At 39.3% G+C, this 26,294-nt stretch overlaps 1 protein-coding gene across 1 annotated transcript in view; it reads left to right on the forward strand.

Annotated features, from left to right (window-relative positions):
- Positions 1-23,442, forward strand: part of LOC104104750 (chlorophyll(ide) b reductase NOL, chloroplastic) — a 45,774-nt gene extending 22,332 nt beyond the window's left edge. The window contains exons 3-13 of the mRNA XM_009612902.4: positions 4,023-4,084; positions 4,435-4,521; positions 19,000-19,067; positions 19,142-19,190; positions 19,264-19,349; positions 20,636-20,693; positions 21,525-21,575; positions 22,492-22,542; positions 22,639-22,680; positions 22,853-22,963; positions 23,110-23,442. Of these exons, the coding sequence (XP_009611197.1) occupies positions 4,023-4,084; positions 4,435-4,521; positions 19,000-19,067; positions 19,142-19,190; positions 19,264-19,349; positions 20,636-20,693; positions 21,525-21,575; positions 22,492-22,542; positions 22,639-22,680; positions 22,853-22,963; positions 23,110-23,157 (713 nt within the window). The 3' untranslated portion in view covers positions 23,158-23,442. The remainder of the gene's footprint in view (positions 1-4,022; positions 4,085-4,434; positions 4,522-18,999; positions 19,068-19,141; positions 19,191-19,263; positions 19,350-20,635; positions 20,694-21,524; positions 21,576-22,491; positions 22,543-22,638; positions 22,681-22,852; positions 22,964-23,109) is intronic.
- Positions 23,443-26,294: the final 2,852 nt, after the last annotated feature.

A 26,294-nucleotide genomic window follows, 5' to 3' on the forward strand; every position in this document is an offset into this window, starting at 1 on the left:
TCCCACCATTCATTGACTCTCTCTTTGAAACCCTCTGTCTACAGCCACCAATTTTCGAATATTAAATAGGATTTGATAGGCTTCCAATTTCCACATTGAAGTAACAGAGGCGTGTGATCAGAAGTCACTCTATGCAAGGTTGATTGTTTGATACTCCTGAAGCCCTCATCCCAGTCTTCAGAAATAAGAAATCTGTCTAGTCTAGCTGCAACGTCATGTCTGTCTCCTTTCCTCCAAGTGAACTTACTTCCTAGTAGTTGTAGATCTACCAACTCCATATCCTCGATAAATTCAGAGAAATCAGTCATCGATCTGGAGATTCTGTTACAGTTTTTCTTCTTTGAAGGAAATCTAACTGTATTAAAGTCCCCACATACCACCCAGGGACCTGAGAACAAGCCTCTTCTTGCACCAATTTTCCACCAAACTTCTTCTCTCTCTGCCCTGTCATTAGGAGCATAAATACTGGTTAAGTGCCAAGACAAGTCCTGTGTTTTTCCAGTGAACTTACATGTGATAGAGTAGGAGGCCAAGATGGTTGTTTCACCTTCCCATACCCTGCTGTCCCACATCAGTAAAATGCCTCCCCTAGTACCGCTAGCCTCTAGTTGTGCAAATCTGCACCATCTATTGGCCCATAATTCTCTCACAATTCCTGTGATATCTCCTTCAATTTTGGTCTCCTGAAAGCAGTAGACATCTGCTTTCCAAGTGTTAATGCAACTGTTGATTAGTTTCCTCTTCCTTGCCTTGTTCAATCCCTTCACATTCCATGATACAATGTTGACTTTCATTGATCTTGATTGATGTGGTAGCCCCCTCTGCTTCTGGTACCATTACTTTTGAAATTGCTCCCGATATCCAGGTTCTTCAGTTCTTTAGAACCTTTAGTTTTAGGAGTTGTTGTCACCGTTGTTCCTGCAATACCCATATGTGTTTGTCTTTTTTGATCAATCTTCATGAAAAGCTGTAAAGCCTCTTTTTCGCAACCTTGGAAATCAACCCCAAATTCTTTACCAAGTTTGCTGATGTTTTGGTGCACCCAGATAGGTGTATCAAAGTAAGGGTCCTCAGGCTCTTGGGTGTGTGGATTCAAGTGTTCAACCTCTTCAATTGCCCACTCAGTAGTTTCCTCCCCTTTTATGTTTTGCAAGGGTTGGAAACCTAGTGGAGAGCAATCTGATTCTTCCGCAATGAACATGGCACTTTCCTTGTCAACTGGGTCAGTTGGGCTTCTTCGTTTCCTTCTTCCTCTGATGTTGCCCTTTCTTCGATTAGGTTTGACTCTGGTTTGATGTTTGCAGCATGCAAAATGTTAGGAGGCAGAGATATTGCCAATATTTCTTCAATTAGTGGGTCTGGTCTGTATTTACTAGAGTGTTCCAAATTGGACTTGTCTCCTGAAATGACTTGGGCCATGATATTTGGGCCAAAGATTGCTTATTATGTAACATGGACCTTATTTGTATCGGGTCATTTAATTTAAATGCCCCTGTTAGGTCACGTGTATCTTCAGAAAACCTAGGCTGTAAGGCTTTTGAGCAACCCACGTGCCCCGTCCCATCTCCATATTCTTGAGCCCCTCCCACTGCCAACATAGAGTCTACGATTACCCGCTGGTCGATGACCTTCATCTCTCTTCCTTCACCGGAGGAAAATCTTACCGGCGACTTGCACAAGACTTGGATCGTGTAAGTAATTCCTTCGTTTTCAATGATTACTGCCCTCGGGATAAAATCCCTATCTCCTCTCACCTTCAATCTGGCCCATTTCAGGTGATTTTTGAGTTACGTCTCTTCCTCAGTTTGAACCCAACCTCCACAGTGATCTCCAACCTCTTTGAAGACTTTCTGGGACCAGAGATGAAGTGGGAGTCCAGCAAGTCTGATCCAAACATGTTCTATCTTCTCAATTTTTGATATAGAGCCCATTGTCGGCGACCACCATTGAAGATTAAACTTATGAAACTTCCAGCTCCAGTTCCCTTTTAGCACATGTTCGTTAGTTTTTTTCGAGGGAAACTCAAACAGAAAGTGATTTTGGCCTATCTCATAGATGTTTACCCCATGAGCCTCCTTCCAAGTGCTGCTGGCCCACCGCCGGATCTCCGAGAGTGTAGGGATGTCAGAAATCCCAACTGGAAGGCTACCCACCACACTCCTGGAAAGGAGTTCATTTTGGACAGTGCTGATTCCTCTAGAGATTTTGATGTTGTCCCCTTTTTCATGAACAAAGGCCTTTTCCATTTCTCTGGTTGTCCATTTGTTTTTTCTGATTGTGTCTAAATAAAGGAGTCCTTCCTCTGTATTCCTAGGGACAATTGTAACTGTCCTCTGGGCTCTGCCATAAATGAATCTTGATATTTTAACTGCAATGTCCAACCACCCTGTATTAAATGCCAATTCAGGTATAATAATAACAGATCTCCTTCTCTTTTGCATGTTTATAATACTTATGTAGCGACCATATTTGTTGAAGTTTCTCGAGCAGAAGAACTCAGAAAAGTGGTCTTTGGACTTCCATCTTCTCACTGAATTACCCTTCCCTTTCGAAGCTTCTGTTAGTGCATAGCATAACCATTCCATCGTCTTCTGGCTGCAGAAAGTCCTCCTGAACATGTTATGACCTCGTTCTGTCCAGTTATACCATGTCTCTGCTCTAGTTTCCTCCCTGATTATTTCGTATGATCTGGAACCTACAGCAAAGTAAATTGCATTGTCATCAATTTCCACTGATATGTTAATTCCAATCAAAAGACTACCGGAAAATCTGTTCTGAATTGGGTACAACTGACTAGAAAGGTTGGGAGGTGTTAACCTCGGGAAATATGCCTGGGAGCACTTTTAGTGTATCTGTTTTTTTTCTTCTTACCTACCTGCACACTATTGTAGGAGGTAAAACTAATTTGTAGGATGAATTTCTCTTTTCAATAGATAATTATAATAGTTTCATCCCATTTTCTTGTCCACTTTGGTTAAGGATGTGAATGGACACTCGAGATTTTAGGAATGTAAATATAAGAAGCTACGGCTTGTGGGAAGAAAAAAAAAAAGAAGCTACAGGCTTTGGGTCAGTGATTCCTAGACATTAAGTACCACACATTTAAATTAAGGAAATAGTGAAAAGCAATGGGTGCAATCTTATTAGGATAGGGCAAATGGGATGCTGGCTGCTTAATAGCTTGTTTGGTCAAGCTTCTTTTTGGCCAAAAATGCTTTTTTGGCAAAAAGTGTTTTTTGGGCCAAAAGTGCTTTTTTTTCAAAGTTAAGGTGTTTGGCCAAGCTTTTAGAAGGAAAAAAGTGCTTTTGAGTAGAAGTAGAAATAGTTTTTGAGAAACAGAAAAAAGTAGTTTCTTCCCAAAAACACTTTTTTGAAAAATACATGTAGAAGCACTTTTTAAAAGCTTGGCCAAATACTAATTGCTACTCAAAAGTGTTTTTCAAATTAATTAGCCAAACACAAGCTGCTTCTCACCAAAAGTACCTTTTTGAAAAGCACTTTTGAGAAAAACACTTTTCAAAACGAGCTGATTTTAGAAGCTTGGCCAAATAGGCTATAAATAGGTGATAGTATGGGTTGACCGGAATAGAGCTTATTGAACTTAACATAACAAAGAAAGGAAGAGAATTTGCTGATGTAGTTTGAATTAAAGATGTGGAGGGATGGCATATTCATGATCTAGTTTGATCTCTTTTGAAGTCCTATACCAATAATTGCTGCTATCCTACCTTGCTGAATCTTGTCCAAATCCTGAATTCACCATAATTGGACAAGCATAAGACTGATGATCTGGCGCGTAACCTGGATACATGAGTTTTTTTCTCCTCAATTTGTAATCTTGTAACTTGTGAGGAAGTGTTCCTATTCTCTTTTTACTGCTTTAAAGCTCACACTATTTTTATGTTAGCTCTTCAGATCCCCCTACTCCTGAATGACAACGAAAACAAAAATTCTTTGGGAGATGTAGTTCAAAACTAAATGTAATTATGTCTTCAGAATTGACTAGTTTGTTTCTTTGACAGATGAAAGAGTTGTATCTGCTCTTGACAGATTAAGAGTTGAAACCGGGAAGCAGCATGTGTGGGTATCTCCATTCTAACTTCATTTCTTGATACATCTTTTTTTGTTCTTTGATACTTTCTAATTGCTCATCCATAGTTTATGGACTTCAATCTGCTGGTTCTATGATGAATGTTCTATATGCCTATTGACTAAGATACCATTGTGGGAATAATATTTTCTGTGCTTCATGTCTATCAATTGACTTTAACTTTGATGTCCTGAAAGTTCTGTTGGAAGTAAAGTTGTAAAGTAAACAAAAGGTCCCGAAATATATTTACTGATCCTTTCAGGTGTTTTAGGCTTTCTTTACATGCTTACCTTAAGTATTATTTCGTCTTCACATGCTAGTTAATAATTCAGATCCATATGCAGGGCACCAGATGTGATGTTAAAGAGGGAGAAGATGTGAAGAACTTAGCTGCCTTTGCGAAACAAAAGCTTAAATACATCGACATATGGGTATTTTATCTGGATCCTCAATTTGCTTGAGTTGATATGGCTGCAAAAGCACTTTATGTTCTTTATCAAAAATCCAATATTTGCTTGAGTTGATATGGCTACAAAGGCTCTTTATGTTCTATATCAAAAATCCAGTTATCTTTCTGATTTAAATGTTAATGTTTTCTTATTCTTTCATTGGATAGATTGTTTGAGAATTAATACTGGTACTTAATCCATAAAAGATAAGTTTTTTGTGCTGCAAAAGCCATGATACAAATATTAGCAGTCCAAAACCAAAATGACTCAAAAAACTATTTTTTTAACGAAAAGAAGTGCAAAAAACTAAATGTAACCAAAATACGTATATTTTATAAAATTCATGCGTTATAAGGCCTTTGTCTCATGTCGCATGTTGACGACCGTTAAGACCAAGTAAAAACATGGGATAATGTAAAAATGCCTTTGAAAGGCAACTAATGAGAGGCTAACGTATCCCTAAAGGCATATCGTCTAAGTCCAGGAGTTAGTGCATTGGATTCCTGGGCAACTGCATCTAGTAGAGTTGACTTAACACCAAGCAAATCTCCTTTCTAGTCTAGGACTTATAGCTTTGGAAATTAAATTAGTCCTGCAACTCCCCTAGCTGCACATGAATGCACAGAGAAGGCCCTCGCTCGGGTTCTTTGACATCGACTCGGTTGCTAGGAAGAATGCGGGCTTAGAGCCAATAGAACTAGTGTTCCTTCGTCACCCTCTAGCGTACCGAACTTGTGAAAAGCATGATTTAAGATATGCACGGACAAAAGTAGCTGCTTAGGTTGCATATATAAGAATAGGAATCGAATTCACAACTATTGATATTGAATCCGCTGTTCTCACCTTAAAAGCTGGGTAAGCCAAGGGGGGACTTTGAACCATTAAGAGGTGCCTAGCGCTTTCATCAATATGAAAAAGGAAGCTTCTGGGCTGTACCTGTACAACTGGGGATTGGGGGACGTTGAATAGTAAACTAAACGAAGATGACGCTGTCCAATTGGCCGAACGGAAGATCGACATGAGAAGCCGATGTTCTTGGTACAAAATCCTATGCAGATTTCTTAACTGTTTTGTTAGGCATTGGCATGAGCAAGAAAGCAGACAAGAGGAAATCAGAAGAACGGGGATTCGAATCGCCTATTTTTTTCCCTTTTTGTTTGCAAGAAAAAAAAAGTAACTGAACCAAATAGTAAACAGGAGGCATAGTAGCAGAAATAGAAAGATGCCCATCCCATTGTATTTGGATTTGGAAAGAAAGAAGAAGATAGACTCTTTATTCTTTTATAGAATCTTTTCTTAAAGTTAAGTTAATCCGATAATAGAAAATTGCGTATAGTATATAAGAAAGGTATCCGCTTTGGCTTTTTAGGAAGAGCGCTTTTTGCAAGATCCGGTCTTAGTGAGAGAGTTGGGATTGAGCTTTCACTAATACTAATAGAAGAATTTTTAGTAAAGGGAGGAAAGAGCTAGGTCTCGTATAGAAGAAAGGGTTTTTTCGCTTTTTGACAGGAGATGATACATAAGTGCTCTTGGTCTTCTATACGTACCGCTGCTCTTAGCCTTGTTAGAATCCAGTGTTAGAAGGAAGAATTCAATAGGCATCCCAATATCCGTTTTCTTAGATGGATAAGAGATAAGCTAAAGTAATGGTCATATCCCTCCTCCCCCTCCGTTTGAGAAAGATATCTCAGGTATTCGCCTACGAGGTCTTCACATAATAGGTTGAAAAAAATCCTTATTAGGAAAAAGAGTTGGACAAATCCCCGGTCTTATAGAAGTAGCTAGCAAGTCTAGGCACTTGATGTGAAGACCCCTGTCTTACACGTGAGGGTAAGGAAAAGAAGTCTCTTTGGCACGTATGAGTAGCTGTCACGAATCGAAGTTTCAAAAGCCAAAAGAGAGATTTTCCGACAAGAAAAAAGTTGGTTGAGACATAGGATGATATGGCGGGCGGCCGACTTTCGGTACCTTCTGCCAACTCGATTTCAATACTAAGTAAGCTCCTCATCGCATAAGTAAGAAAGTTCAGCTACAGAGGGTAAAGAGAGGGGCAGACGAGAGTTCTAATAATTCTCTTCCTTCCATACAGGTCTGCGAGCGTCCTATTTTTTCTTACTTGAATGAAGAAAGACAGAACCTCCCTTTTCGGCCATAACCAACAGTTCGCTTTCCACTTCCGAATACCAAAGAGCGATTGAGAGAAGAGCAGCATGTAGGACTTAAAAAGAGGGTTCCTTCCTCTCTTAACTCTCCGAATTTCGATCCTCACCTTTCTGGTGTCAAAGGCCTACCCTTCCACTTTACAGAAAGTTATAAAGGAAGAAGTCGAAAAGGAAAAGAAAGTCACCTTCCCTGCCAACCTCCTGGCTTTATTCTTATACTCATCGAGCTGCACTATTTTCTATTCTAATAGATTTCACTTCGCTTGCTTGCACGACTTCCTCTTTGCTTAAGAAAAAGGGGGCAAGTCAAGTAAGTAAGCAGTGATCTGAACCAATGCACAAGCTTTGAAATAGAAAGAAAGATAGAAGGAAAGCAAGAAAGAACTATCTGACTTCGCTATCTTTCTATGAGCTCCTAGGAAAGAGATCCTACTCCCAAAGAAAGGAAGCTTAAGAATAATCATTAAGAGAGGTCACGGTGACCCTCTTTTGCTTTTTCAAGCTATGAATGTAGAGATCAGGTTGAAGAGTGAAAAGGACGAAGTAGTGTGAAATTACTTGAACCTAGCGCTCACGAGGTTGTGCTCGACCGAAAGGGTAAGGGCAAGAATACTTGGATGGATGTTGTTCAGGATCGATGTAAATGAGACAACTAAGCAGAGGATGGGAAGATGTGAGACCGGCCAAAGGTGGTTCTATATAGCTGTTACACTTTTACAACTCGTACTATTTTATTTGAAACTTTGTGAAATCGTTTTTTACTCGCTACAAGTATTTCGCTCTAGTTCTCTTAGCTATCGTTACATTTTTTGACTCATGGAAAGTGGAAAGGCAGAAGCGTCGGCTAGTCAATCACGGACTTCTAGGCTTCCTTATGATGATTCAATGTTAGTGACCTCATTCAATCTTTTTTTTGAGCCTTCGCTATCGTGGGCTAGATGAATAGCTAGTAGTTATGAGTAGCAGTCCCCTGTCTATAGGTAGGAAAAGATGTAGAGCTGCGTGCCACACTCACGAGGGACTGGGAAGTTGAGTAAGTTGCGAGTTAAATGAGAGGCTAGAGTCAAAGGCGAGCTAATGAGCTTCTCAGTTAATGAAGAGCTTCCCTTGATGTGAGCAGATCTATTTGAATTATTAAGAAAGTTGCCCTCCATTCTTGCTTTGAGGAGTAGATTGAAGGGCTTATCGCTTCTCCTACTGCTGCTCCTGGCCCCGTCCCCGTCCCGCAGTTGACCGATCTGCTGCCTTAACTTTAGAAAGATCGTTTTTGTTCAACATTTCTTTTTCTTTTTCCCTAGAAGTAGGGAAAGTAAGAGGAGTGAATGAAGACCCCCACAGAGCGGTAAGGAGATCGATGAGTTTTAAATCTTCCTCTTTATGTATGAAATTACAGACATATAGTGAATGGACGAGCCCCTTCAACTTCGAAGCAGCTTCCTTTGTACTTCCCTTCGTAGGGGAGGTAGGAAAAAGAAAGATATTAGATAACTATAGAACAGAGTCAGATCCAATCAGCAAGGCATACGGTCTTAGACACTTAACCAAGCTCTTGATGAGCGGTATCCACCTTCACCATATTCTGCTCTCCTTAGCCTCCGGCTTGGGCATGGTGAAGCAAGGGGTCAGTGAGATCGACCCAGATCAGTGCAGTTAGATAGTTAGAGTTAGTAGTTTCTTCAATAATTCTAAAAAGAGGAGTTACTCTTAGAGTTAGGAAGCGAGTGGAATAAACGAGTTCAATACGCTGGATAAGAAGCGTAGTATACGAAGCGATCACTAGAGCGAAGGAGTGTAATAGGCAGAAAGGACTACTAGAGCTATATACTTTGAGAACGAATGGAATACCTGAAACAAGAGAGGGTAGGTAGAGCACGTTCGCCTTTTAAGCTTTGCTTTCTCGATCCACTACTATCTTACTAAAAAGAAAAAGAACTTCTGAGTTAAGAGAAAGAAAATAGACCTACCCTCACACAGCCTTAATTTAGCGAGTTTGTGTAATTTCTTATGGTTTCTGGACATGTTTGCTTGTTGTAAAAATACTTGGATTGATATCGGTACAGAGGAGACTCACTCTGCCGAAGTTCCAACATAAAAAATTGTTAAAAAACGTGTACACCGTAACTCTTATTAAAAAACGTGTACAACATAGGTCTCTTCGTTCACTTATTGACAAGTAATACATGTCATTGATTTGTATATGTTGTGAAGTAGGTGAATCTACTTACAATTAACATGTCATTGATTTGTATATGTTGTGAAGTAGGTGAATCTACTTACAATTATTAAAGTCGCATTAAAAATTGTATAACATTGTACATAACATTGATTCTTATTGAGTTATGTCATTTAAAGCAAGAGAATGTAATTGTTTTTCCAAAAATTGCAGTGTACTTCTAATATTCATCCATGCAAAGAATGTTACTTTAAGTTTCGTTTACACAATAAGACAAGTTCAGCCCATTATAAATACAATACATACCATATTTACCAAATTATTCTCAACATTTCAGCCTAAAAGTCACTTTATAAGTGTTGAACTATGCCTTAAAAACTTTCTTGTAACAGTTGGTTTAGAAAAGGCAAAAAGGGGAGGGTAGCTGAAGAAATCCCTATGGTAGGAGTTGGACATTGAATGAACTTGAAACATATTTTGAAACAAACATGCTCGGTTGTTATACTGACCTTTCAGATGACATATGGTATAGTATTCTTCGTCCTTTAGAAAATCAACCCATCTATATCTATACAGATCTCAAAATCGTTGGACACATTATGTAGGGTGATGCACACTCTACAAAGACAGAAGGTGTGTGGATTTGGGGTTGAAAAGTAGGTGGGTTGAGTTGTCTTCGAAGAGGTGCCATTATGAAGTCTTATGTTGCTAGCATAATCTGCCTGTACCACAAGCGTTATTAGCAACTTTTCAGACCATCCGATTCATAGATTAACCACAAGTTATCCTGGCCTTGTACAAAGAAATCTTTGAGATGGAAAAATCACTCGCCAACTTTCATGCTTTGGAAGATCCTAACTTCCTTCAAGCGGATGAAGAGATTTCCCATCTCAAAGATTTGTTTGTGAAAAATTGGGCCTATTAGAAAGTGAAAAGTTGAATTGAGATTTTTTCTTATTTGGTTATATCCAACAATGAATAGTGGAAAGGGCTTGCAACATATTTATCACAAACATTGGATTGTGGAGTGCCATATTGCTGCCAAAACCAAGCAAGTGGTATGTTTGATGATAGTCAAGATTCAAGAAATGTGTGATAACTGGGACTAAACTATGATTCTTCGGTGCAAACGAAGAATCATAACTGGGACTAAACTTTGTTGTTGTTGTTTGTTGTTCTTCGGTGCAAACGAATGTTTCAAAGAGGATGAAGTTGAACAATAAGGAGAAGAAGAAGAAGAAGGGAAGGGGAAGATGTAGGCGAAGATGAAGACGAGGTGGTACCGGACAATGAGGAAGACAAAGTTTGTCTCTGTATGTTTTATTGAGCTTCTTAACTTGTTAGTTCTGTTTTCCATATTTGTATATGCTTGCTAGTGTTTTCTAGATCATTACTTAGTTTGTTAAGTAGTCCTATGGACTTGTCAAGAAAAAAAACACTTTGTTATTCTGAAATTCAGCAAAAATTAAGTGCGATACAATGAATAAGTTGAGAAATTAAAATGCTTCAAACCAAATATCATTAAACACAAAATTCATACAAACAATACATTAAACAATGCAAACACGGAAATTGAAAATTCATACACATTCAACATTACAAAACTCAAACAATAACATTGAAAATTCATACAAACAACACATTAACTAGTGCAAACACAAAATTTTAAAATTATTAACGGAAAAGGGTCATATATGTCTCTCTACTAGCTAAAATAAGCTAGATGTGCCCCCCGTTATACTATTTGATTAAAATTATCCCCACCGTTCAAGTCTCTCGTTTAAAATACCCATCTACCTTCAAATTCCAATTTTAAAGTATAAAAAGCCAGGTGTCAGATTCCTATTGGCTAACTAAACCCACCCTTTTCTCTTTGACCCAGCTGACCCACCCAAATCTCTCATCTGTCATCTTCCCCAACCTTACCCTTTCCTTCTTTCCAATAACTCATTCCTCTAAATACTACGGGCGAATCAATGGCACAACCCAAAAAGAATCTGATCTCACATACATCCCTAAAAAAGAAAAAGAAAAAAGTCATCGAAAGGTCAAAATCATAAATTGTTAACATTTAGAGCAAATTCCTCAAACAATGAAGATTGAAAATTTAACATTCAAATACTTAGCACATTAAGCTCAGTGCTACCTTTCATCTATGAAACTAAGCGCTAAATCTAAAAATTCTACACCAACACAAAAAGAAAACTGATTTAAAAAAGAAAAAAAGAAATACATGTATAACTATCGAAAAAATCAAAGGAATTATAGTAAGTGCTGATAGAGAATCAATTATCTCTGCCAAACATGTGGTCTGCTTCATCAAAGACAAGAATCTTCATGCAACTCATGCCCATTTTTCTTGTTGTGACTCAGTTTTGTATAGTTTCAGGAGTGTCAACTATTACTTGTGCTGAAACAGGTGGCCACTTTCAAATTGGTACATAGTTGGCTGCATCTATTTGGATAGCTAATTCTGATGTTATACCAGTGAATTTCCCCATTTATAACAGCACTTCCATATTCTGCAGCATTTTCCACCATTTTAAACCAAACCTTTTGAAGTTTTTATTCTTTGAATTGATGAGGAATCTTCTTAATATTCTCTTTGAAATATAACAACATTAAAAGAGATCATTCGTCATCTCAACATTAGTACAAATCCTTCTTCCTCCAAGTACTATGGGGTTGAATGGAGGAATGAGTTGCTGAAGGAAGAAGGAAAAGGTGAGGTTGGAGAGAGTGTGTACTTTTAGGGTTTTTTTACTGAGTTGGTTTCGGGTGGGTAAGATTATTTGGGCGGGTCGGTTGGGTAAAAGAAAAAAGAGAGGTGGGTTTAATTTAGCCAATAGGAATCTGACGCATGACTTTTTTTAATTTAAAATTAGTATTTGACGGCAGAGGGGTATTTTGAAGGAGAGACTTGAACGGTGGGGACAATTTTAGTCAAATAGTATAATAGGAGGTAATCTAGCTTATTTTAGCTAGTAGAGGGACATATATGATCCTTTTCCGAATTATTAATGCCTAGAGGTACTGCCACCATGAGCCTAGCTTGGGCAATTATGCCTATCTTGTCCTGTTTGCTTGCAAATTCCACATAATATCGAGAAGGTCTAACATCCATCTGATTTGGAATTTGAGTTCTTTTTTGGATTCTTTTTCGACGCAAATATTTTTTATAAGCAACCTTACTAAAGGCTGATTCTGGCCAATATACCTCATCACCGAGTGGTTCGAACTGCCCCCTATATGTATATGAGTAGCTTGCCAGGGTGTAATTTATACTGACATATGTCATGGCTACTATGACATGCTCGCAAGACTTCACAAATGAGAGCATGGAATATGGTAGGATTTCCATTTATTGCCTGTATAGCTCTTGGTTCTCTCATGAAGCTTGTGCGTGCTAGCCCGTGACCATTATGCACAAAAGTTTTGACTTCAAATACACCACGTTCCTTGGTGTAGTCCACAATTTCATGTCACTTTGTTTAATGCTCATATTGGTCGAACCGGTTTTTGGGTTTCACCATAATTTTTACTCCCTTGTTCTACAAAATTTGGCTACTTGTGATTTTTCCACCAATCACTCCACAATTTGGCCAACTGTGATTCTGTCTATTGCAGTATCTGGTAGCCCTCTAGCAGTCTTTGCCAATCCATTAAATGACGCAGACTAATTAGCTATAAGTATCCCCATCTTCTGTAATTTTCATTTATCCGGCGGTATACGTGACAACTGATTATACGCTTCTTGGTTCGTCTACAACAGGTTATACGCTTCTTGGTTCGTTTGTCGAATCAGTTCTATCCGTCGAGTGTTTTTTCTTAATGATCTATGGCAGCCATCCACATAAGGTTTTCAAGTTGCTTATTAGGAAATGCCTTGACAAAATTACTCTTTAAATGCCTAACACAATAACGATGGTAGCCAGCGGGCTCCTTACATTCAACCAAAGAATACAATATTGAGAATTACATGATAGCAATCAGATATTAGACAAATTCATGAGCGCTCCTACACCACATATTGCTTCAATAGGTTAAAAAACGATGTTCATTACTACGACTTTCCTTAGCCACAGTTGCAAAAGTGAGCGGAAATATATTACCATTTACATCAACTCCATCTGCAATCAATAGCTTCATCTCATAATTTTCATAGACGTAAGTGTCGTGTCGTCTATTGTGATAACTGGCCGACAATGCACGAAGCTATAGATGCATGGTTTAAATGCAGAAAATACATATTTGGAAACTTTTTTTTTTCAAAGTATCGTCGTGCAACCTTTCAACAACGGTTCCAGGATTGAAGTATTGGAGAGCAGCCATGTATATATGCAAAGTGGAAAATGACTAGTCCCAGTTACCAGATACCAACTCAAAAGCCCGAGATACGCCTTTCTTTTGTTATCGTACTGCCATACGTGCTTTTAATTGTAGTTATACAATCTTTCACCTTGCACTATGAATTCGTTTGAATAAATGGAATCAACACATGAGCAGTCATATCAGTATCCAAGTTAAAATGATCTTAAGCGATTACGCCCATTTCACAATTGTGATTGCTGTGACATTTGCCAATCTTTTCAACCAACTTAGCGTAAAGCATCCAGCGACAACCTTCTTTCCATCTCCTGCAAATTACAACAACAACCCAGTATAATCCCACGTGTGGGGTCTGGGGAGGGTAGTGTGTATGCAGACCTTACCCCTACCCCGAAGGGTAGAGAGGCTGTTTCCGAAAGACTCTCGGAACAAGGAGATGAAAAAGAGGCAATGGAACAATAACAACCACATACGTCAAGAAGACAGTGCCAGCAACCTAAGAATCAAAAAAATATAAATGGAAAAAGCAATATCAATAATCAGAATAATGGAAAGTTACTAGGCAATCGGAGCAGAAAACAATACAAACACAAGAAGTACTACTAATAATCTAAAGCAAAACACTACAAACTAGCCCGACACCCTCAACAGGGAAGAAAAACGCTCAACTACCTACTAACCTACGACCCTAATGCTTGCCCTCCAAGTCTTCCTATCTAAGGTCATGTCCTCGGTGAGCTGGAGTTGCGCCATGTCCTGCCTGATCACCTCTCCCAATATTTCTTAGGCCGCCCTCTACCTCTTCTCATGCCTGACAAAGCCAACCGCTCGCACCTCCTAACCGGGGCGTCAAGGCTTCTCCTCCGCACGTGCCCGAACCATCTAAGCCTCGCTTCCCGCATTTTGTCATCTATGGGCGCACCCCCCACCTTAGCCCGAATATCCTTATTCCTAATCTTATCCAACCTAGTATGCCCGCACATCCACCTCAACATCCTCATTTCTGCTACTTTCATCTTCTGGATATGAGAGTTCTTGACTGGCCAACATTCTGCCCCATACAACATAGCCGGTCTAATCACCGCTCTATAAAATTTGCCTTTAAGTTATGGTGGCACCTTTTTGTCACACAAGACGCCAAATGCTAACCTCCATTTCATCCATCCCGCCCCTATACGGTGTATGACATCCTCGTCAATCTCCCCGTTCCCCTGGATACTAGACCCAAGATACTTAAAACTCCCTTTCTTGGGGAAGACTTGTGAATCAAGCCTCACATCTCTGTCCGCTTCCCCCATCGCGTCACTGAACTTGCACTCCAAGTATTCTGTCTTAGTCCTGCTCAACTTGAAACCCTTAGACTCCAGGGTTTGTCTCCAAACCTCCAGCCTCTCGCCAACACCGCCTCGCATCTCATCAATCAGGACTATATCATCAGCAAATAACATACACCATGGCACCTCTCCCTGAATATGGTGCGTCAGAGTGTCCATCGCCAAGGCAAATAGGAAAGGACTGAGCGCTGATCCTTGGTGCAACCCCATAACCACCGGAAAATGCTCCGAGTTACCTCCCATTGTGCTAACCTGAGTCTTAGTTCCATCATACATGTCCCTAATCACCTTAATGTATGTTACCAGAACACCTTTAGCCTCCAAACACCTCCAAAGAACCTCTCTCGGGACCTTGTTGTACGCTTTCTCTAGGTCAATAAACACCATGTGTAAATCTTTCTTCCTATCCCTGTACTGTTCCACCAACCTCCTGATAAGATGGATAGCTTCCGTAGTTGAACGGCCAGGCATTAACCCGAATTGGTTCTCTGATATAGACACCGACCTCCTCACCCTCACTTCCACCACCCTCTCCCACACTTTCATAGTATGACTAAGCAACTTAATACCCCTATAGTTGTTGCAATTCTGAATATCACCTTTGTTCTTATACAACGGAATCATCGTACTCCATCTCCATTCCTCTGGCATCTTTTCCGTCCTAAAAATAATGTTAAACAATCTTGTCAACCACTCTACGCCCTCTACCCACATACCTCCAAAACTCAACCGGAATTTCATCTAGCCCAATCGCTCTGCCCCTGCTCATCTTACGCATAGCCCCCACGACCTCCTCGACCTTAATACGCCTACAATACCCAAAATCACGGTGACTCTCGGAGTGCTCCAAATCACCCAACACAATGTCTCTATCCCCCTCCTCATTCAGAAGTTTGTGAAAGTAAGTCTGCCATCTCTACTTAATCTGAGCCTCATTCATTAAAACTCTGTCATCCTCGTCCTTGATGCACCTCACTTGATCCAAATCACGCGCCTTTCTCTCTCACCTTGGCCAGCCGAAATAACTTCTTGTCCTCGCCTTTGTCCCCTAATTCTTTATACAAGCGACCAAACGCTGCATTCTTGGCCTCCGTGACTGCTAGTTTCGCCTCCTTTCTAGCCTTCTTGTACCTTTCTCTATTCGCTCTTCTCTCCTCCTCATCTGAGCTCTCCACTAACTTCAAGTATGCCGCTTTCTTGGCCTCCACTTTTCCTTGAACCTCTTCATTCCACCACCAATCTCCTCTGTACCCCCCAGAGTAACCCTTCGAGACCCCTAACACCTCCTTCACGGCCTCCCTAATACAGTTCGCCGTCATTGTCCGCATGGCACTCGCGTCCCCACTACTCCTCCAGGCCCCCATATCCATCAACTTCCTCTCCTACTCCTGCGCTTTATCCTTAGACAAAGCTCCTCACCTGATCCTCGGACGACTCCAGATAACCCGCTTCTTCTTCTTTATTATGATGCCGACGTCCATCACCAAGAGCCTATGTTGTGTCGCGAGGGACTCACTCGGGATAACTTTGTAATCCTTGCAAAGAACTTTATCACCCCTCCTGAGGAGAAGGTAATCAATCTGAGTCTTAGCCACCATACTTTGGAAAGTAACCAAATGCTCATCCCTCTTAGGAAAATTAGAATTCGCTATCATCAACTTAAAAGCCTTAGCGAAATCCAACAAAGCATCACCTCCTCTGTTCCTAGTCCCAAAGCCGAAACCACCATGAACCTCATCATAACCCCCAACATTCGTCCCAATATGCCCATTAAAATCCCCTCCTATAAACAGCTTCTCAGAAGGCGGAATACGACGCATAACCTCGTATAGATCCTCATAGAAAACGCCTCTTAACCTCCTCGTCTAAACCCACATGGGGTGCGTACGCGCTAATGACATTCAGATTGAGCTCTCCAACCACTAACTTAATAGCCATCAATCTATCATTCACCCGCTTAACCTCAACCACTGATTCTCTGAGGTCCCTATCCACCAAAATACCTACTCCGTTCTTACCCTTCGTAATCCCTGAGTACCACATTTTAAACCCTTCCGCATCCTTCGCCTTCGACCCTACCCACCTAGTCTCCTTGACACATGCTATGTTGACCTTTCTCTTCTGGAGAATCTTAGCTAACTCTATAGACTTACCCGTCAACGTCCCTATGTTCCACGACCCAATTCTCAACCTAATGGTTCCCTTACTCCTCTTACCCCTACCCTAAACCCCCCCCCCCGAGGACATGACTTTAATCTACCATCAAAGGCCGCAACCACTAAAGCCTACAGTTGATTCAGGCAATCGCTAATGCAAAAACAAGCAACGGACCAACCTTAAAGAAAACAAGCTACATGTACAGGCACGCTAGTAGTAAGTCTAGACCGAAAGCGAACTAATAATGGCCGTAAATTAAATGAATCACAAGAAGAACAAGGCAAGAAGGCGGGAGGTACCAACTCTTAAAAGTAGAACCTGGAATGTAGTCCCGGTGAACACCCAACTATGCGAATTTGACGCGCTCACTTCCAAAGGCTCCAACAGGGGGTGCTCTGCTCTGCTAGCACGTAGGTCTCCCGCTTGTTTAACCACTATATTTAAACCAAGGTTTGTTTTGGGGGGGGGGAGGGGGGCTGTTGCCGCTGCTGCTTAGTTACCTAGCAATTTGATGCTGCCGGAAACTGCCAAACGTCGCCGGCAAGTGCGGTGGCAGAGAGCCAACAGACCAGAAAAACAACAGTAATAATACTAAGGGAGAAAGAGTTTGGGGGGGAGGGAACGGGTACGGTGGCGCAATAGGCGAGAAGGGGAAAGGGGGACGCCGGTAGTGGCGGTCGCCGGCGATGGATACCCCTGCTAGGGCTTGGGGAGAAGCGGGGTAGGAGAGAAACGGGGAAGGAGAACGAAGAAAGGGGGTAGGGTAGGCAGAGAGTGAATTGCCGGAAAGTAGAAAGGTAAATGCCTTCCAAATTTTTTTCGTAGACTCTTCAACCATAATTCCCCTATATTTCTTCAAGACTCCAAATTTGTACACATTTGTGGGATTACACACTTGTGAGATTACAATTGGTATGTTATTGTTGCTTGCTGCTAAATAGCATACCTGATCGAAGATCGGATGGCGAATCGTCAGTCCACATTGTTGACGAACATCATCTAACTCCCTTGTGAATGCAAACATATTAGACCGACCTTGGAGGTGATCCAGAAAAGGAATCTCGTTGGTATGGTATTGCACATGCTCCGTGGTTGCTGTTGCGCTTCTTTATCCTCACTTTTAAATTCTAAAGTAGGCATTTCATCGCCCCACTCATCGGCTTTGTTCGGTATATCACTGTCATCCTCTTCATTTTGTGCATTTGCAACATTACTATTGTTGATACGTTCGGCCAGCCGTGTTATTATAGGATCGTCTTCTACTTCATAACCACTATAAAAACAGGAAAAATCATGTTAATTTCTAATGAATTAAATAATATATTTAATTATAGGACCTACCAGTCAAAATTTGTAGATGTCCCAGCATTACGTGCTTGTTTAAAACTAGTAAATGTCCCGCATGTTTCGGTTGTTCAAATTAGTAGATGCCCCAGCATTATGCACTATTCATTCCCTCTAAATGCATCATTGAAGAATTCATTTTAGGCCGATATCCCTTGCAAAGATAAGCACAATAAAGATATCACCAATAATACTGAAAATGATGCTACAGATATGGAATACTAAAAACATATACCATTCACATTGAGAAGTCTGCTGATATGTCGTTCCAGCATATTGTGTTTGTTCATTCCCCTACTAAAATCTCATTCTTGTATCGACATTCCATAGAGATTGGTTAAAATCAGGCCGAAATGTTTCATATGGTATTTGACCCGATAAAGTACCTCCAAAAATACCCACGTCGGGGAATATGTTAAATGTATGGGGGACTTCATTCGGAGTCACAGTTTCCGTGCTAACATACATTTGAAGCATATTTAGAGCCACTTGATCTTTAAGATCTTGCCCTCTTAAAAAATCGTGTAGCATTTCGTCATCGAAAATATTTATCTCGACATAAGGTGACCCACATGTCAGAAATTGGAAATGTATATACTTGTAGTTATATACAGTCTTACCGCTTGCAAACTAACGTACATTGTTTTACATATCATAGATACTAGTGTTTCGTAGTCGAGTTAAGTTGGCAGCTTCACCCCCGCTTTAGGACCACAACTGAGTTATTTTCATACACAACCTCACTGCCCCAATATAACGAAACCTTAACTCTTTACATCATGTGCCGTTAAAGAATGACTTTTTACAACTACCAGCAGAGTTTTTATAAATATGAAGGATGACTTTTAGTTTTAGTCTTTGAGAAGAAAAGTTAAGTTTTTAGTCATTGAGAAACTTATATGTTGAAATGTTGATATTCTAATTTTTGTTGGTTGCTTACAAATTCTTGAGCATGATGCAGATCAATAATGCAGGATCAAATGCATATAGCTTCAAACCCCTGGCAGAAGCTTCTGATGAAGATCTAATGTGAGCTCTTTTACACTTCACTTGTGTCCTATCTTTGTTTATTGAAGGTTTTCATGAACTCGATTTGCATGCAGTCAAGTTGTCACTACAAATACTCTTGGTTTGATGATATGTTGTCGTGAGGTAAATTCTGTTGCTCAGTTGTTGAATTCCTCTTTGTTGATTAGCCTCTGTTTGCTAACACTTGTTATTTTAGGCTATAAACTTGATGCAGAATCAGCCTCGAGGAGGTCATATTTTTAATATTGATGGGGCTGGTTCAGATGGAAGACCAACCCCCAGGTATCTTTATTCCTTTCCTAATGGCACTCAACTTATGCATAATGTATCAGAAGAGATGGGGCCGTGTGCTAGAACATTTTCATAAGGGATATTTGAGAAGTGAATAACTTATCAAGAAAAAGTATCTCATTTTGCTCCATATCCCCGGAATGTCACCTGGATGTCTCACCTGGTGCACAAATTGCTTCCCATTGACATTAGTTCATCAACCAAGAATTTGCCCTACTTTTGAAATTGGAACCACAAGAGTTCTTTCTTAACTTTACCAACCTCTTGGTGGAAACATCAAGTTGGTCATTTAATAACTGGACCTTAAACTCATTAAGTACAACCATTATGCAAGTTATAAGTCAGTTGGTAAGAAAGTTATGGAAAACCTTCGTGCAAGAATAGTATTTCTAAGAACCATTAAATGTGTTACTTCAGTACATGCATGTGTTTCTTTGCAGATTTTTGCTTGTCCGTTTATCTTCATGATCTGAGGGAGGGAGGCTATAAAAGAATTTTCTAGAAAGGGACTGAAGAAGAAATTGGATTATGATTTGTTTTTCGGCACCCTCATCTTTTTCCTTTGATAGCAGAAAATGGGTAAGAGTGCAAAGGGAACTGGGAAAAAATCAAAGCTTTTGATTCAAGTTTTCTGAAACCTCACTGTAGCGCCCCAAAGTTAAATTTTAATAAAAAGTTCATGGGAGGCAAACTTCAAGTTTGTTTCAGACAAGAAGGATAAAACAATAGTCATCTAAACAGCTTAATAAATTTTCTTTAGTTAGACGCATTTGGTTGTTGCTAGAGTAAACTTAACTTTCTGTATCGTGAAGCTCAAAATATCATAGCTGATCCTATTCCATGATAATCCTTGTACTGCTACATGATACATCCTCTGACCAATTGTAAAAGCGTTATGACTTCAAATAATTACTGGTGGCTATAGGCGTTATGACTTCAATACATGATGTTGCGTCATTAATAGATCAAGTAACATACTTTGGAACAAAATTGGTAACGTGTCATGCTTGAATATTAAACAATTATCAATATGTCCCTGATTGTCTCTTCAAGTTTTCTCTTTATGTTGTCTGCTCCCATCTCCATTTTTCTTTTTCGAATGTGCCCCTTCTGTTTGTTTCAGATTTAATCGTTCCTTATTTTTAATATCTTGGAATTGCATTGCTATCAACTTCATATAGGAGGTCACTAGTGAGAATAATGCAACTAGTTTCTCACTTGCGTCCCTTCTCGCAGTTCTTCTCAGTGATGGGTCTTGTTTCTTCTTCCCTCTTCAGATTTGCTGCATATGGAGCGACAAAGCGCAGTGTTGTGCACTTAACCAAATCATTGCAGGCATGTACTCAGTTTGCAGACCGAAAAAATATTTATATATGTATATGAAAATGTTCCCTCTCTAATTGTTAATGTTTTGTGAGGCAGCTTACACTATTCAATTTTGTATTAGAATAGGCAGACGATTCGAGTCTCACCACTACCTATCAACAAATATATCCATGTGCTTGGGAAAGAAAAAGAAGTAGGCGCGTACATAAGGGGATGTGTTACAGAACTAAAATAAAGAAATTTGTCCTGTCTAACAATTTTATCATACTCCCTCACCCTTCTCCCCGGGTTGTTGTCAAACTCTATGCCGGATCATTTAGATGAGGCACACCTTCAATGTACTCCCCCCCCCCTTGTTGGTTGTTCAACTCTATGCAGGATCATTTAATGTTGGGTTTGATATTAAGACACATTAATTTTGCTAATTTTGAGTTCCAGGATGATCAATTACCCATCACGTGCTTGGCACCCTAAATGTTGAATGGCTGAGAGGATAAAGGTCAAGACTAGTTAAAGACATGAAAAATCACGGATTATACTTCTATTTTCCTGTATTATTTTCCTTTACAGCTGCCACAGAAAACTGGAATTACATAATTCTTGAAATCATAAAATACAACTTTGATAGATGAAGTATTAATCAACATTTCACAAAACGTTAAACCTGCAGTTGGAAGACTTGAATGCTGGCTGGCTTTCATTCTTCTTAGATGCGTCTCTATGTAGCAAAAGTAGGATAGCTGCAAAAGTTATGTCATTGTGCAATCTGGCGTCACCTTTGTTCTCTGTTATATTTCGTGATGAATTATTACAGCATAGATTTTTTTGATTTTGCTGCAGGCAGAATTGGAAATGCAAGATGTTAAAAATGTTATAGTGCATAATCTATCGGTATGCCCTGCTTCATTTATCTTGTGATCTTATAGTGTCTTGGATTATTGAGAAGATTGCTTTTGTCTTTTTTATTTGAATTATAATATTTTGTGGGTGTTATTTTCATTTCTTTTGCTGTATATTGAATATTCCACGTTTTTTGTCTGACGTCTTTCTGATAAGCATGTTAAGTTCCTAAAAATGATGAGTATAAAGCATCCCTTATGTTGTCAAGTTTGAGATAGAAAATCCTAACAAATATTCCATCTTACATGTAATTCATCATTTTTAAAACATACTAATGATGACAAACAAATATTGTTCCTAATTTATGTGAAATTGATCTTAAGGTAGTACAGAACCCTGAATCTTGTTTTCCTGGGACAATTCTGAGAACGTGGCAATTACACTTATAATTCCACCATAATTCTTGCCACCTTGATGAATTGCTTGCAAAGTTTGCATTTTACATGCAGATGATAAATTGCAGATACTTGATAGTCTCAACGCCCAATGGTGGTGCAAATCAAAGCTTTTGTGCTGACGACATGATAGATTCCAGATATATAAGAATATAAGCTGTTAGCTGCTGATTTTGCATATTGGATGAAGTTCCAGACCCACTGACCTAATTTGTTTTTATAACATATTTGTGGCAGATAAGCGTTGCATTGCAAAAATGTATATTTCCTATATGGCGTTGTTGGATTGAGGACCTATGTAACTTTAGTTGAGATCCATAAATGTTTACCTCAAATACTTTGTTAGTTTTGTTTTGGGGCCCTTTTTCCTGGCTATGAGATTACATTCTGCTATGTATCCTAGAATTGGCTCTTTATATTTGGACTTCCAACGTGTGATTGCTCGCTCTTCTCTATCATTTGTCTCCACTCAATCCTGTTATATCTGAACCCACATTGAACTCACATTGCAGCCTGGGATGGTCACAACTGATCTTTTAATGTCTGGTGCCAACACGAAGCAGGTAAAATGCTGATTAAAACTTATGTTCTTGCATTTACGGCCTGTCTTGCACTCTTTTTGAAAATAAAAAGTTACAACAGTTTTATGTTTATTGCAGGCCAAGTTCTTTATTAACGTTTTGGCAGAGCCAGCAGATGTGGTGAGATTTTAATATCTTAAGTAGATGATTTCCTATTTGTTGTTAGAAAATGAAATATTTCCTTAATAATAGGCAGATGAAAGTTTCACCAGGAACAGCTTAAATGAATATGAAATCTGTCGCGTCCTCACCTGCTTCATCTTAGGTTTTGTGTACACGTCTATTTTTACAGGTTGCAGAGTATTTAGTCCCAAACATTAGATCAATACCGACCAATGGATCAACAAAGCCTACTTACATACGTTTTCTCACAGGATTGAAAGCATATTCCCAAATATTTTCAGTTAAGTGGAACAGTTTGCTACTATAATATCCTTCACCTCTTTGCGCCTGAAAACACCTTCTCCTACACAGATCCACACCCAGGTACATGCCTCCCTGGCACCCGATTTCTTTCTAATGATATCATGATTTTGTATTGCCATGCAGAGGATTGCATTTGGTGCTAGAAGGAATCGATATGTTCTTGAAGATTGATGAATCGATGGGTCCAAATGGATGGTTGGGGTCCAAATATATCTCTCATCTTGTTGCTCACAACTTGTGTATATCATTGGAAGCCTTACCATTTTTGACGAGGACAAAACCATGTAAGAGGTTGGGATAGAATGAGCTTATGCTTAAAAGAGTGTCTGTATCTTACTTCTTATTGACCTATTTAGATAGATAATCAAAAGGAAATTTTCTTTTCACCACAAATTCTTTTTATATGTTCTAAATTAATTTTAATACTAAAATTGGTGATTAGTAGTTTCTTTATTATGTAATTTTAGTATAGTCGTGCTTTGCCGTTGGAGTTTAAATCCGTACATCCACTCTCATATCTCTATGTTACGGAAGTACTTGCTTAACCTGGTACTTGTTATCCCATTCCAACTCGGATAATAAGCAATCCTACAAAGAAGTTTCATAACCATTGTGGACCAGCAAATTCGCAAGTTGAGGTCTAAAGAAGTCGCTTAAATGAAAGTTCTTTTGAGGAATCTGAAGAAGTCACTTGGGAAGCCGATAGTTACATGCGACGTATCCAGAGGCGGATCCAGGATTTAAATCCTATGAGTTTAACTTTCAAAGTTTTTATTATTGAACCCATTATATTTGTAAAGTTATGGGTTCATATCTACTATTTTTGTAATTTTAATAAATTTTTACATGTAAATTTTTACTCCGCATCAAAAGTTATGGGCTCAATTGAACCCATCGGTAATACGCTAGGTCCGCCCCTGGACGTATCCACATCTCTTCCACACCAAAGATATGACTTGTTTCAACATTCTAGGATGAAACTTTTTAAGTGGGGGAGAATGTAACGCAACATTACTCTGTGTAGCTCTTTTACACGTCTTTAGTTCTTATAATGCTTAATATGGGTGGTTTTAACTTATTGGCAGACTGTGAAGGGGCATTTGCATCTATAACTAGTTTTTGGGTCACCATTTAATTTATACCCGCTTTGCACAAAAATTTACAAGTATATTCATTTTTCGGGTAACTTAAGACATACGGGCCTGAAGTAGCAAAAATTTATATCTGAAGTTTGAACTTCAGAATTTTTTGCCTGAAGTGTAGCCTTATCAAAGCAAAACTTAAGATATTTTTGCCTGAAGTTTAGTTTGACTTGCAAAGGCAATTACGCAAACTTTAGTTCATAGTGCAAGGGCAAACTTCAGTTCAATTGTGTATGTCTGAAGTTTGAACTTCATAATTTTTCGCTTGAAGTGTAGCCTTATCAAAGCAAAACTTCAGATATTTTTGCCTGACTTGCAAAGGCAATCACGCAAACTTCAGTTCATAGTGCAAGGGCAAACTTCAGTTCAATTGTGTATGTCTGAAGTTTGAACTTCAAAATTTTTTGCATGAAGTGTAGCCTTATCAAAGCAAAACTTCAGATATTTTTGCTTGAAGTTTGGCCTGACTAGCAAAGGCAATCAGGCAAACTTCAGTTCATAGCAAGGGCAAACTTCAGTTCAATTGTGTATGTCTGAAGTTTGAACTTGAGAATTTTTTTGCCTGAAGTGTGGCCTTATTAAAGCAAAACTTCAAAATATTTTCACCTGAAGTTTGACCTAACTTGCAAAGGTAATCGGGAAAACTTCACTTCATAGTGCAAACTTCAGACAAATTAGTCTGAAATTCTTCAATTTGTAGTGCAAACTTCAGGACAAAATTAACTTGTTATATTTGAACTTCAGATAGTGCAAACTTCAGACAATTTATAGTGCAAATTTCCATACCAGTGATGTTTTGAGATTTTGGCAGCAGTTGAAGAACAATTCTGTGCATAATTTTCAGTGATGAAACTGCACAACTACGATATTTACTTTTGATTGGTCAAGGAAAAACGGTCAGCTCAAAATCAGTGGCATCCTTTTACACTATTTATCTCAAAAGCACAACCTCTTTGAAAAGGAAAAAAAATAATGGGTTTGGTTAGATTTTAAACTGAACTGCTCTCAGCCTCATCAGAAAAGAAGAGGAGGAAAAAATGAGCACATAAGGTTAGGAGGAAGAAGAGGAGGCGTCTGAAGTTGTCAAAATTAGGGTATAGGTTAAATAATTTTAAAAATATGGGTATATGTTAAATGGGGGCGACCAAATAGGGCGCCCCGTGTAATTTTTACGACTGTGAATGTGTGTGTTTGATATGGGGATAGCAATCCATGTTTTGGATGATATGGAAGAGCTTGGATTGGAATTAGGCAGGAAAATGGAATAATTTTCAAAACACGTTGTACTGCAATCGAAACAAGTGTAATGCTTGCAACACAACACTCGTAGGCAGCACAAGCTCTGGATAAAGGGTTGTGTGATCACAACCAATGTTTTAAAAGGCGTTTTCGGGGCGAGCCCCGGGGCGAAGCGAACAAAAAATGACCGAGGTGATGGTGTGGGGCGAAAGTCTCAAGAGGCGTACGCGCAGCAATTCGGAGCGTATGCCCAGGCGTTGGGGCGTATGCCCGGTTCAGGGCGTGCGTTGGGGCGTATGTCCGGTTCGGGGCGTACGTCCGGGCGTTTGAGGCGCGTTTTTGTAGTAAGGCGTAAGCCCCAAAGACTTTCAAATTAAAACAAAATTTGTTGAATACGTCCTTCATATAATACCCAAACTCTCAAAAGTGAGCTTGTAATTATTCAAAAGTTTTAAAAAGGAACTGAAATGTATTAAATTTAAAAGTCAAGACCTTTTTTATTGATTAAACCCCTAATTTATGGTCTTTCCCAATTCTTTGTCTTGTTCGCTGGTATGCTGTGATGACCCAAAATATCATCTTTAAAGTTAATAATTAATTCTGTATTCTAAGATCTCGAAAAGTACTATTTATCATTATTCGACTTGCGTGCGCAGTCCGTAAAATTTTTCGAAAAGTTTTTATGTGAAAAATGGATTAAAATATGAATTAGAGCTTTAAAACTCAACTAAGTTGACTTTGGTCAACATTTTGAGCAAACGGACTCGGATCAGTATTTTGACAGTTCTGGTAGGTCCGTATCATGGTTTGGGATTTGGACGTATGTTCGGAATCAAATTCCGAGGTCCTTAGCCCGAGATATGGAATTTTGATGAAAAATTAAAAGTTTAAGTTCAAATAGTGATCGGATGTCAAATTATGTGCAAA

The sequence above is a fragment of the Nicotiana tomentosiformis genome, chromosome 12 (genome assembly GCF_000390325.3).
Source record: "Nicotiana tomentosiformis chromosome 12, ASM39032v3, whole genome shotgun sequence".
Classification (NCBI taxonomy): Eukaryota; Viridiplantae; Streptophyta; class Magnoliopsida; order Solanales; family Solanaceae; genus Nicotiana; species Nicotiana tomentosiformis.